This window comes from Balaenoptera musculus, chromosome 14 (assembly GCF_009873245.2).
Source record: "Balaenoptera musculus isolate JJ_BM4_2016_0621 chromosome 14, mBalMus1.pri.v3, whole genome shotgun sequence".
Classification (NCBI taxonomy): Eukaryota; Metazoa; Chordata; class Mammalia; order Artiodactyla; family Balaenopteridae; genus Balaenoptera; species Balaenoptera musculus.
In genome coordinates this window covers 1,773,153-1,786,621 of record NC_045798.1, presented here as the reverse complement: position 1 = coordinate 1,786,621, position 13,469 = coordinate 1,773,153, and the positions used below count along the sequence as shown (strand labels likewise).

The 13,469-nt window shown below is 53.6% G+C and overlaps 1 protein-coding gene across 3 annotated transcripts in view; it reads left to right on the top strand.

Annotated features, from left to right (window-relative positions):
* The window catches only part of ADGRD1 (adhesion G protein-coupled receptor D1), a 150,113-nt gene that overhangs the window by 37,017 nt on the left and 99,627 nt on the right, over positions 1-13,469 (top strand). For all 3 annotated transcript variants that reach the window (XM_036824041.1, XM_036824042.1, XM_036824040.1), the window contains 4 exons: positions 1,100-1,159; positions 3,679-3,796; positions 4,781-4,891; positions 6,706-6,781. In XM_036824041.1, the coding sequence (XP_036679936.1) occupies positions 1,100-1,159; positions 3,679-3,796; positions 4,781-4,891; positions 6,706-6,781 (365 nt within the window). The remainder of the gene's footprint in view (positions 1-1,099; positions 1,160-3,678; positions 3,797-4,780; positions 4,892-6,705; positions 6,782-13,469) is intronic.

The following is a 13,469-nucleotide window of genomic DNA, read 5'->3' as shown; positions in this document are numbered from 1 at the left end:
AGAAAAGTGCTGACCCCTGCTCTAGATTATAAACTCTGCCCCCTAGGCCTCAAGCCCAACGAGGGCAGGGATCATGACTGGTTTTTTCGTATTGAATTTTTAAATTTCATCTTTAAATTTTAAGGCATTGCACTTTAGGGTCTTATAAGTATTTATCAAATAAAGATAAATAAAAGAGTGAGGAGTTTTGATGATGTGTTCTCTAAATATTTAGTGTCTAAAAGTGTGAGGAACAATGTGGCTTTTTGGAGAAGGCAGTTTGGTGGAAATATAGGAGGTTTAGATCAGGCTCTAAGTTTAATTCTGATGTCTGTAGTAGGAGACGCACTGTTAAAAACCTACATGAGTAACGTAAATGAGTGAAACAGATTAGGTGTAAGGCAATAGGGAGTGGTGGGGACTGGGGTGAGCTGGAGAATGCACAACTACCTAAGGGGTCAGCTGCTGTTCAGTTTTGGTCGATGGTGGCCATGTGGGACTATGGGATAAGAATTGTCCAAGCTTCTGCTTTTTTCACAAGAAGGAGGAAATTCACATAGTTTCATTTAAATCTCCCAATTTGAAGATATAAGCTACTTTCATTTTTTTAGAACAATAGTGAGCCAAACCCAACATAGTTTTAAGGTGATTTGTCCAAGGGACCCTGAGTAACTTCTGCTTATGGAGGGGTCATTTCCAATTAAACAAGTGGGTTTTTATGTCAGCTTGGCTTCTCATGCCAAGAAAAGCACACGGAGCAGGCCATGATTTGTTCATTTATTCATTCGTTTGTTCAACAGGCTTTTACCGAGGGACGGTTATATCTTCCAGGTACTGTACTTAGGGCTGCTGCCGTAACTAAGCTGTGAGCACACATCTAACATCTAAATGTTTGTCACTGACTAAAGGATTGTCACCAGGAGCAAATAAGACAACATCTATAACATCTATAAAAGGGCTGTGTACAGTATAACCAGATCCACTAATGGGAACTATTTTGGTTTACTACTGTGTATATGCAAAACCCAGCCCGTGGTTGACAGAGATGGGAAAATCAAAGGTCTTATCATTTTGAGGCTTCAGGATACATGCTAAGCAGTGTCATCTTGTCTTCCTTTAGACTTTCTTAAAGACCGTGGGAGAGGTTCTTTTTTTGCCCAGTTGGACTGCTGCATCAGAGGTAAGAGAAAAGAACATTTAGATCTTCAAAAGGGGCACCTTTTTGTCTTTCTGGAAGTGGCGTAAGTGTGGCCCAGTTCACATCTGTAAGAGAAATGATGCATCTCGGGGATATTAGAGCTAATTTTGACTGGATATACGACTGATTTGCAATGCTCTGTCTTCTCTATGGACCAGTTCTATGAGCATCAGTACCATGGTCCTGTTGTCAACACTGAACAGGAAAACAGTTGGATTTCTTCATGAGGAATGTATGCTTGTCTATCATTTTAAAAATATATTTTTTACCATCACATTGTTCTTCAATGATAATAGAACACATGTTTGATGTTTAAAGATCACTAGATTAAATGAAAAAAGTAGAACATGTGACAATATACACTTCATGATTATAAGAGTAAATATCAAAGCAGCCTCTCCTTTCCTCTGTACGCTAAGGAATTAGGAGAATGGAATACTTTTTCTTTTCTTTTTGAAAATAACTTTCTTGATTTTACTTATTTAAGAAATAAAACAGGTGAATACGTTGTGGAGAAGTTAGAAAATGCAGATCATAAAAATATATATAAAATAAAAATCACCTGAAATCCTCAGGCTGAGAGATAATGATTATTAACACTCTTGTATATATCCCTTCAAATCTAGTTTTCAATTCACTTATATGCATATATAGTCTACACATATGCTATATATCTGAATTTATCTGTTTTTCTTTAATTATGGCAAGGACATTTCCCAATAATATTAAGTATCTTCTGCGATGCTCTGTCAGTCAGGCTAGGCTAGGCTATGCTGCAGTAACAAATAGGCCCTACATCTCAGTGGCTCAGCGCAGTGGACATTTACTTCTCACTCATGCCAAGTCTGACGTGGGTCAGCTCTTCTCCACCCAGTGACCTGGGGATCCTGGCTCTGTCCCTTTTCTGATGCTGCTGTCTCAAAAATGTGACTTCCAGGTTGCCCGGCAGGGGTGGAGAAGGGGGAGGAAGACTCCTAACTGCCTTGCCTGGAAGGGCTGGGACCACACCATTATTTAAAGTGCTCCCTCTCCTGAACTCCTGTAAAGTTTAAAACATTTGCCAGTTTGGAGCAGAACGACATCACCTTCTCTCGTTATGAATGAGATGGCTCCAGGGTTTACATTTGATGAAATTTTTATTTGAACAGTTTCAAATGGAATGAGATCGGGCTTCACATTGGCAAAGGGAGAGAAAGGCGGTCATGAACTTAAGATTGATATAATCTTACCTAGAAACACATTCTATTTTAAAAGGCACAGCACTCCAGAGTTCACGATTTCCGGGGGGACGATGTGTGCAGGGCTGCTGCCTGGGAAACACCCAGAGGATGGCCAGTGGAGGACCTGAGCAGATGTATTTTCTGCATCATCTTAAATGAACTTTTGCTTAATGCTCTGCCACAAAATATGAATAATCATGAAACTATTCAGACTCAGGCAGGCTCTACTGTGCATTAAAGGGAAGGTATGAATCAGCCACTACCCAACAGATCGGCATGCCAGAAACACAGATTTTCATGTGCTTAACTGTGCTTGGCTGATTGAAATCAGGCCACAGGCCTGAAAGAAGATGTCTAAAATTGGCCTCAGTGTTCTATTTCCAGCTCGTTAGAGTCTCATGGAGCGTGTGTTTTTGAGAGAACGCCTGGGACGCTTAGCAACAGACAGATGCTTTTTCAGAAAGGCGGGAAGGAGAGAAGGGGTGTGACGGCAGAGAGTCACACACCGCGTTCCCAGGGAGCTGAGACGCCCCTGCCCTGCTAGACGTGTGTCTGAGGACGAGGGATAATCGGCTGATCCGAGCTGGCTGCAGAGATACGGGGCCACCAGGAGGGACCCCTGCCTTCTTGGGGATCCACTGGGATCATCTCTGCCCTGGGGACTCAGAGTGGAGAGGCCCTTGGAGGGGAAGGGACACCCCAGGCACGTCAGGGAGGCCAGGGGTGACTTGAGGTGCTGGCACCTCCGAAGCCTCCTCCCCTTCACAGAGACTAGGACACAAGTGCTGGTGTCTTCATCCTGGAGGGTATTTGGGAGCAGTGATCTCCCTCCTCGTGAAACAGGAGGGGATGGAGTTGGGGGGGCCGGTCAGAGACCTGTCAAGGTCCCCAGTGAGTTCAGAGTGGAGCGGGGACCAGGTCTGGTCACTCTGTGTCTGAGCGTGGAAGCCTTGGAGCTGATGGTCTGGGTGACCGGGGTCAACCTCAGCCCGTGTCCACATTCTGCGAGCTCGGCTGGGCTGGGTGACCTCAGTGGTCCCCTGCGCGCCTGTGAAACGGGGTAGCGGCGTGACTGTCTCTCCTCTCGTCTGGTCATCGTGAGGGCAGAGCCTGGCCCACCATGTTGGTCAGCAGATGCTGGGCGTCGTCCTTTGCAGGAATGTTGACAGTGAGCATGAAGCTTGATCTTGTGCGTTTGTGCATTTGCTGCCTCCGTCGGGCGCACGTGCTGAGCGAGCTCCGTACTGACGTCTCCTTCCTTCCGTGTCGTGCTGTTTGCAGGACAGTGCCGTGGTGCTGGGCTTGATAGACACCGTGGACACCGTCATGGGCCACATATCTTTCAACCTGCAGGCCAGCGAGCCCCAGGTTGCCATCACGGGCTCCTCATCCATGGCAGGTAGCTTGGCAGCGTGGGTGCGGGCGGGGACCGGCTGTGCGGCGGGAGGGGAGCGGGGTGCAGGGGCTGCCACCCGCCTGTTGAGTTCCGCTCCACTCCTGCGTCTTCTTGCGCGCGCCCAGGGACGCACAAACCTCTCGCACCGTCACTGGAGATGCACCTCTCCGCTGTCCTAAACTACGCTGCCTGATGCACAATGATATGTTGGGGGAAGACGGAGTTGGGTCGGGGCAGCTGTGCTCAGCTGGGATGTGCACACAGGACCACGGGAGCCTTTCATGCTGACTTGGGGGCCAGATTCGTCTCGGGTGACAACTGTCTCGGTTCAGAACAGGAGGCGAGCAGCGGCAGCCCCGGGAGTGTCCGTGGGGTAGCAGGTCTCCCGGGGTCAGCTGGAGCCTTTGCCAAGCCAGCAGGCACGGGGTCCCCTACAGGCCGACATCGCAGCCCTTCTGTTTTCAGGGTCTGTGTCTAGGGAGCGTGGTACCCTAACACTTTACCACCAGAGCCACTCTCTGGAAAGTAAGCTTAATTCAGCCACTTGGGTTCATTCTGATGGGAGTTTGTCGGCCAAGACAGGTCCCTCCATGGGATGACGCGCTTGCCTCACTTAGGTTAGTGTCTCATTTTCCTGTGGCTCGTGGGGTCCCTGGCGTGGCGGAGGGGCCCCTCAGCACAGGGGTCTCCCTGCAGGACGGGACGCGGTCAGTACCCGAGGCATCGTGAGCTGAGGGGCTGCGCTGAGGGAGAGGGGTCGCCTCAGGCTGGGAGAACGCCCACCAGCAGTGGTAGATGGATGCGTCGGCCACAAGGCCGCAGTTACTGCCCTGGACACTCTTATTTTTTAGGTTCTCGCTTAAAGGTAATTACACTCCCCAGGAGAGCTCCTTCTGTTAAACAAAACAAAAGAAGGTGGGGTTTTACAGCCCAGTTTCCTGCCCTGGAGTTGACTGACTGCAGCTTCCTCTCTCTGGCTTGTTGTAGACTTTTCCGTGGCCAAAATGCTCCCCAAGACCATGAATTCCTCCCACTACCGCTTCCCGGCCCAGGGGCAGAACTACATCGAGATCCCCCATGAGGCTTTCCACAGCCAAGGTGAGCACAGCTGGGGGGACCTGCACCCCAGGACCCTCGGGGAGGGACTCGGCCCTGTGAGCTGTCGGCGGGCGGAGGGGCTGCCCCCGGGCCTCCTCTCTGTGCCTGTGGGAACACAGTGTGTCATCCGACGCTCTTGAGGTGTTGGCACAGCGCCGACTCGACTCCAGGTCCGCTGCAGCCTGATGCACCGGGAGTGGGAGGGAGGGGCTGGGAATCTGCATTCTAGACGGGCTCACTAGGCGACTCAGCGGAATGTGAACTGATGTGGCCACCTCCCCTCCCCGCTGGGGGGCCTCTGTCTGCTCAGTGGCCCGGTGCCCTCCTCCTGGGTGGGTCCAAGTCCAGGCCTGTGATGAACCCGCCCCGAGGGGACCCCGATTACTCTCTCTGGCCCTGGAGCACCGTCGGGGGCCCGGGTGGCTCTGGCCATTTTTGCTGCCATGACTGTCCCGTCTGCCCCTTGAAAAGTGACTGTGCCTCTGTAGGCGTGTCCCTCCGTCCCAGGGGCCTCGGGCGGTCTGGGGAGTCGTGGATTCTCAGCTCCTGACAATCTGGCCGGAGGCCATGCACTTGCCGGGTTCTGCCTTCAGGACTGGGGGCCGAGCTGCGGGGTGTAGGGCCATGGTGTCCCATCCCCAGCACGGGGTCCTCACTCCCCAGCCCTTGGGAGCCAACCTCTGCTCCCTGTACCCTCTAGTTTGCCTGTGTGAAAGGTGCTCAGGGATGTCGGGGTGTCCTGCTCTCAGGGGACTGTCCCCCTGCACTCAGGCTGAACTACAGAAATTGGGGGGGTCCAGGGACAATGTCGAGGTCAACCGACTGCATGTGGGATCTTTTGCCATCTCACGTGGCTGCACGATCTGTTAGAAATCCTCAGTTTCTCAGAGTTGGCAGGACCGCAGCCTCATGGTCTGTACGTACGGAAGCTTCTCACACTTGGCGGTAGAGCTTATTCGTCACAAGCACCAACTCTGTGGATGGAACTCCTGGGCTCGAATCCTGGGTCAGCCACATACTTACTGGGCAAGTTATTGAACCTGCCCGGCCTCAGTTTCCTCATCTGTGATAGGGGACAGTCTTAGTACCTCCCTCAATATAGTGTGGTGAGAATTAAAAGAGCAAAGCTTATACCAGTACCTGGCACACGGTAAGTGTTATGTGAATTATTAAATACGTCCCTGAAATTTTAACACACTCAACCAATATCCTGAAGAGCTCGGAGGTCAGCTTGCAGTTTGCTCCTCCCGGCCTCCTGTTAAGCTCATGCGGGGAGGTAACAGAATAGATGATTCTTGTTTCCAAGTTGGAATATCACAGAGAGGTGGGACCCAGCCGAAGGCGTGACAGACGTCTGGGTGACTGTAAATCCTGCCTCTCTTGAGCGCTGGCGTTGCTGTAAATACTCCAGATGCAGACAGCCACTGAGATGCGCTCACGGCTGCAGTGCTGTCGCCTGGCGCTGCCGTCCACAGCTCGACGGGGGCTCTGCCTTCAGAAGCTCCTGGTGTCTGGCTCTCCGGGAGCTGCAGCATCCGTGTGTCCAGAGCTGACCCCCGGGCAGCGTAGGGCGCGATCGCCGCGGTTGGATTCACAGTTGAAGAGTGGAGGGGAGTCTCTACTCAAATTCTGTCCTTGTGGCCAGTTCTGCCCCTGAGTGTCCCTCCCCTCGCCCCCCGAGGAGCTGCCGGGTTCCGGGGTGTGAGGTCTGCACCGTGTGTTGCTGGGCGAGTGGGTTTGGCGGGGAGCTCTGTGTCTCTCCTGCTTGTCACCTGGGATGCTGACAGGTGTCTGGCCATCTGCTCTTTCCCCAGCCTGGACCACCGTCGTGGGCCTTCTCTACCACTCGGTGCACTATTACTTGAGCAGCGTACAGCCGGCCAACACCAAGTGAGTCTCTGGGGGCCACACAGCACGGAGCGGGAAACGGGGTGCTTGTTTGTTGGGTGGCTGACGGCTGTGACACCTGCACCTCCCCACCATCACCAACACACGCAGTATTGTATCAGAGAACTTGTGACGCTGACTCCTGGTGCTTCACTGTTAGGGCAAAGGAGGAAGACGCAGGGACCCCTACACTGGGGGTTCAGCAAGCCCTGGGGTGTAGGCTGATAGTGCAGTGGTCAGGAGCATAGGCTGAGTGACCATATCAGTTCCACCTGGAACTGTGTGACCTTGGACAAGTCAAGTGACCTCTCAGCCTCAGTTTCCACTTCTGTAGAATGGGAAGCCAGTAGCACATGCCTATGTCAGTCAAGACTGTGTTGGATATATCAGCTTAGGCAGAAGGTCAGGGAACTGAGGGCTCATGCGACTAAGAAGGGCAGGAGTCAGTCGGGTTCAGGCACGGCTGGATCCAGGGACCCAGAGGATGCTTCTTTGACCTGGTCTCTATGTCCCCTGCCTCTGCTCTCCTCTGTGTCAGCTCATTTCCAGGCAGGCCCCTCCATAGAGGCATGGCTGGCTCCGGGTAGCTTCAGGCCCACGTGGGTTGGGGTCCTGAGATCTCAAGAAGGAAATCGAGTCTCTTTCATCGATGAAAAGTCAGTTTCATTCAAAATCCAGAGAGGGCTGTGGTTGGCCCACTTGGGTCACATGCCCATCCGGGCCCCCAGCCTTGGTGGGAGAGGATCCTGCCCTCTCATTGGCCAGGTCTGCTCACATGACCCACTGGGGCTTGGGGGGTGGGTCAGCCCGACTCCGACCACAGGGAGGGGCTGGTTCCCTTAGGAGAGGTGAGAGGTTAGGGCCGGGGCCCCCTCCTCCCTTTCATGGGGTCCCTGGGAGGGGGCAGGGCGGCAGAGCCCAGGGCCGGTGCCGGGAAAGGGCCAACGAGGTATGAGCCCAAGGGACCCCTCTCTGCAGTTAGTGTTTGGAAGGTGAAGCCGGTTTTGTCGGGCACAGATCCGCCCCAGACAGGGGCTCCGTGGAGGGCAGCAGGCAGGGGCTGGTCCGTCTCTGTTCCCGCACGTCTGGCGCAGTGCCCGGCCCAGAGCAGGGGCTCCGTCCGAAAAGTTGCTGGAGAGAGAGCCGTGCATCTCAGAGGGAGCCGCACAGGGCCTCCACCCCTGGCCCCGAGGCCCCGCTGCCCTCCCCCCCGGGACAGAGCCTGGGAAAGCTGATGGTATGAGGACGGGCGTTCCTGCAAGTTCGCTGTCTCTGCTGATGGGAAGGCTTTGCAGGGGCGAGTTTCGGACACTGGCGCTGCTGCCGGGTATTTGGAGGCGTGTGTGATGGAAAAGCAGGCAGCTATTTTTACCGCCTACAGATAAACAAGAAATGATAAATACCTTCTAATGATGCAGATACCTGAGCCCTGGTATCATGTGTCTCTCAGGCTCCTCTCCCGCCTGATGTGAGGGACCAGCTCATTGTACAAAACCCTGGAGGAGGGCGTGGGAAGGGAGCAAACAGTCGTGGTTTAGCTGCAGACCTGGAAGAAAGCCCGGTTCTGGGCCTGGTTGCCTGGGGGAGCCTTATAACTACAGAAAAGGGACCTGGCACTCTGGGTGTGCTTTCCAGAATTCTTCAGGAAAGTCACAAAGGAAGATGCCACACACTTTCCTCGGAAACATGCCTTCTTGAATATTTGGGGGAGATTTCTCCAAACCTGAGATTATGAATGAATAGTGGACCCATCCTTGGCCCCAATTTATCAATACTTATTTACAGCTCTCACTGCTGGAGGTTCCGACTGAAACGGACTTTTCAGTGAAATCCATGAACGTGTATTTCTGGGGATGGCCGAGCCCTGCCGCGGGCTGGGGTAGGGGCGTGGGGAGGACGGCGTCTGTACCACGTTCTCGGTACCCCTCGCCCTCAGGAAAGGGGAGAAAGGCAGGATCGAGGGTTGCAGACGGCAGCAGGCACTTTGAATTAATGTGACCGGAACCATCGCTCTATCTGGGTGTTGGCAAGCTTTTGCATAAAGGGCCAGGTGGTTAATATTTTCGGCTTTACCTGCCATAGTGTCTCTATTGCAGCAGAGCTGTGGGAAGGCAGCCCCAGACAATACATAAGGACATGGGGTGGTGTGTGCTGATAAAACTTTATTTATAAGACTAGGCAGTGCCTGTGGTTTGCACAGCCCTGGTGGACAGTTACATCAGTGCTGGCAGCAGCGCACGGGGCTGGGGCTGACTTTGAGCTGCCGTGGAGAGTCGAAGTGTGTGCTTGAAGCTTGGCCGCTGGGTGTGGTTCCCTCCGTCCTAAGGGCTCCAGCCTTCCCTCCCCTCCACCGTCCTCACTGCCCAGGGGTACGCAGCAGGACTCCTGGGAGCCTCAGGACCCGGGGCGCCGTGATCAGCTCTTATACCCCCTGCAAATCGTGGGCTTGGAGACCCGCACAGGCAGAGAATTCCCCTCCTCACAGCCCTCTACCCATTGGCGTTAACACCATCGACCTCTGAACTCTGTCAGCAGAGACTTTGAGTGCTCATTTTCCTGAAGTCAAAAACAGAATGATTTTGCAATGATGACGGTGTATTTCTCAGGTGTTGAACCTTTAGCTCTAAAGCCAACACTTGATGCAAAGATGTCTTACTGTCAACATTAACGTCAAAAAAGAAAATCACCCCCGAAGCTCTGCAAGTGTGGCCCCTGTGGTGCTTGCGCCTGTAGCACAAGGCAGCGCGGAGGTGACACCTACCAGTTGGGCTGTGGTTCGCTCTCGGATGTGGGAGCCGGGCTCCCGGCTTTCTTCTCGCAGCTGGTTGCCCTCGCCAGCTGGTGGTCTCTTTGCTCGCGTGCCCCTTTCTAAGAGGGAGGACGGCCGGGCCACTTTCTGAGGGTCTCCGTGAGCACGGAGTTAATGGTTTAAGTAAAGCCCTGGAACACGGTATGGAAGCACTTCCCTTATCGCTTCATGAGGCGTTGGATGTTCTCCCGCTCTCCGCCTCTAAGACGATCATCAAATTCCACGCAGGATTAGAAGCGGGTTCGCGCAGTCGCGCTGTTAGCGACACAACGTTCTAGTGTCCGCACTCGCCCGCACAGCTGACTTCATTCCGTTTTAGTTGTGTGCGTCGTCATCTTCACACATTTATGGTTTTTTGTGCGATCGGAAGGTTGCAGTGGAATCATAATGTCCTTTAAAGCCCCCCGGGGAGTGGAGTCAACACGTGCGTTTAAAGCACGAGGAGGGGGTCGGGGCAGGACGGGCTCTCCATCCCCCCCGCCCTGGGTAGGCCACTCGGGGCCCATGTGCTGGCCGCCCGAGGCAACGCCTGACCGTCCACAGGTCCTGCGCGGGGGCTTTGCTGGTCTCTGCAGGCGCCTGCACACGGGGGCTCCTCCGTGGCCCCTGGCCCCTGGCCCCGTAGTGATACGGAGAGTTCTGTTCTTGCTGATTCTCACCTGCCAGGCCAGCAGCTGGGGCTGCCGTTTCCTTCCAGAGAGCCGTCCGAGCTGAGCAGGGAGCGGAGTCACCTGCTTCTCCTCCGCAGACAGACCCGGGACCCAGAGGGTGCGGCACTCCACGGCGGCGGCAGCAGCGGCAGGGCTGGGGCTCGTGCCTCTGGGTTCCAGCGTCTCAGCGACGGACTCACACAGGCTTCAGAAGGACACGTTCTACGGGGGTTGACTTGGCTTAAATGTCTGCACTTCTGCTTTGTAGAGTAACGCCGAGCAATCCAGGCCGAAGGATGGCAGGGTCACGGTCGCCACGTGGCAGCCCTCGGGGTGGCCATTGATCGGGCAGACCTCCTCGGGGCAGACACCAGCGGGTGAAGGGCTGTGAGGGCCCGGGGTTATTCCCCGTCACCCCTCAGGGTACCCGCTACTCAGCTCGTGAGAAGGTCCCCAGGAGCGGAGACACTGTGAGCGCCAGTTCAGCCGACAGGTCACGCTCGGTGTCACCGACGTCGGGACAGGCTGACGTCCTGCGTCCCCTGATGCGAAGCAGTGGGAAGGGTCCTCCTGCCCCCAGACGCTCGGTCCGACGCTCCCCACGAGGAAAGTCATGGGACGTTTTGCAACACTTTGGTCTGGACTGTGAAACATGCATGCAGTAAAAGCAGTAACAAGAGTGGGGACTGTTCTGGATCAGAGGGGACTGAGGGGATACGGTGACTAAATGGATGCCGTCCTTTCCTTGACGGGAAAGAAGCCACACTCGGAAGGACACCATGGGGACAATGGGGACATTGGGCGGTGGACCAGACACCAGATGATGACGGAAGCCGTGTCAGATTTCTGATCGTGATGATGGGATGGTGATTATGTAGAAGGCAGTCTTTATTTTTAGAGGGTCCCTGTTAAAGAATTTAGAGGTGGAGTGTCATGATGTACTTTGTGATGGTTCAGCAAAAAGGCATGTGTGTGTGTGTGTGTGTGTGTGTGTGTGTGTGTCTAGAGTGTGAGATGCCAGATAAAGCAAATGTGGCAGAATGGTAGGAGCTGGGAATTTAGGTGCACAGTTTCTAGCAAATTTTCTGTGGGCGTGACTCTTTTGCAATGCGAAGTTTGGAGAGGAGGGTCCCGGTTTAGGCAGAAATTCTGGTTCTTGCCGTTCTCTCTTGAGAGACCCCGCTGAGCTACTTCTGGACACGGAGAACTCGGCCACTGAGCCACCTGAGTACCGTGGAGCTCACGTCCACTGTCCTGGTGGGCGCTTTCCTCTTTGGTTGTCCGTTGGCCAGAGGCCTCACGTCCACTCGAGAATTCTCCCGAGTCTCTCCAGTGCTCTCTCCCCTGTCACCACGGGCAGCATCTTTCATGAGGTTCAAGTTTCCTCTGCTTGGTGTTTTCAGTGTCTCATTGCTGCTGCCCTGATGGTCAGCGAGAACACAGCTCTGACGGGTGGATGAGTATAGACCCCGGAGTGAGCAGGGCACCATGTTTGAGTGGGAACTTGTTAGAAAAGTAGTCCATTTACTAGGGAATATTTCCAGTTAAAGTTTTTCTTTTTAATTTCCCTATACAACTTGGCTTAACTGTGGGCCCCTTGTACTCGGAGGGATCTCTTCCTGAGGCCCCTTTTCTTATCCCATGTGTGCTAACTTCTCTTGCTTGAGGACCAGAGCTCATCTTGCCACGCGCTTGGGTGTTTTGCTTGAAGATTTCAGAGTTCCCAGATCTGCCCCTGAGATCCTGGAATCTTCCATCCTCTCTGGGCTTAGTTGAAGGCAGAGATGACCAGCAGAGGGGTCGTGGCTCAAATGTGCTGAAATAGGTGAGGCTGCAGGGCCAGACTTTGGGCTGTGTCAGTCGGGTCCCCCATAGGGGCCAAATGGGTAATTTGGGGGAAGTTAAATGGAAGGGCCGTTCGCAAGGCCATGGTCGGGGTGGGCTCCCTACTAAAAAGGATAGAGTACAGTAACAGGAAAGTTCTCGGAACAAGGAGACAGGGCGTACTGCTACGGCCCTGGGCTGAAGGCGGTAGGAGAACACAGTTCCCTGTGCAAAGAGGGAGGGGTGCGTGTGGGTACCAGACGGGTACCGGGCCCTTCGGTGGGCTGGGGCCAACTTGGGGTGACGCCACGGGAACAGCCCTGTGTGGTTCTTACTCTCCTCTCTGACGCCTCTGATTCCCTACCGGTGCTCCCGTTGGCTGAACGCGCCCAAAGCAGAGGGCATGGGGCCTGGATGAGGCAGCGCGGCACAGGGGTCTGTGCAGAGGAGGGAACAGGGCGTAACACTGCAGCCCCCGCCCCCTGGCTGCCTCCTTTGCCCCATTCCCTCCTTGCATCTAGAATGAGCTGGTTTTCCCAACCAGAAAAGACCCCCAAGCCCTGGTGTGATCAGCTCCAAAGTGACAGATAATCCAGCCTCCAAGCGTTACTGCTCCCTAGATTAGAGATTAAAAACAAAAAAAATCAAACCTGGATCAGATTTATGAAACCAAAGCGAAACTCTTATTACAGTTGGAGGTACCAGAGAGATTAAATGAAGTGGTAAAAAAAAAAAAAACAACAACCCTCTTTTTATTATGAAAAATTTTGAACATCTGTAAAAACAGAGAGACGGTCATCACCAGGTTATGACCAGGACAACCCACGGCCGTTTGGGCTTCCTCTGCGCACCCGGCCTCACCAGTTATTTGGAAGCAGTCTCTGACATCATGTAGTTTCATCTGTAAATATTTAGTCTCTATTTTTAAAAGATAAAGACTCTTTAAAAACTACAGAGTAAACTCCCGCCATTATCACATCTGAAAAGTAAACAGTAATTTCTTAGTTCTTCTGGTGTCTCGTCGTTGTCGACTTGGGTGGGTTGTGTGGAAGCGGTGGGTTCCTCCTGGCCCGGTGACCCTGGACCCCCACCAGGGCCTCTCCGCAGGGCGAACCCAGCCAGAAGGAAGGGCCTCACTGGCTGCACGAGAAGTGAGTCGCTGGAGAGCATCGGTGTAAACCCGTCCGTAATGGGAAATTGCATTTTTCCAGATTAAAAATGCTCCTGAGGATGCAGTGTAGACCGTCAGCCTTACCATGATTTGGTGAGTCTGGTATCAATTCCTGCCCTCAAAGGCGGCGTTTCCCAGACTACATCTGGCTGAATCCATGTGTTCCCGGGGTGGAATCCAGGAATCCACTCTGGATTTGCATTCTGTCTGTTGAGAGAAGGTTCTCCATGTGTTTTA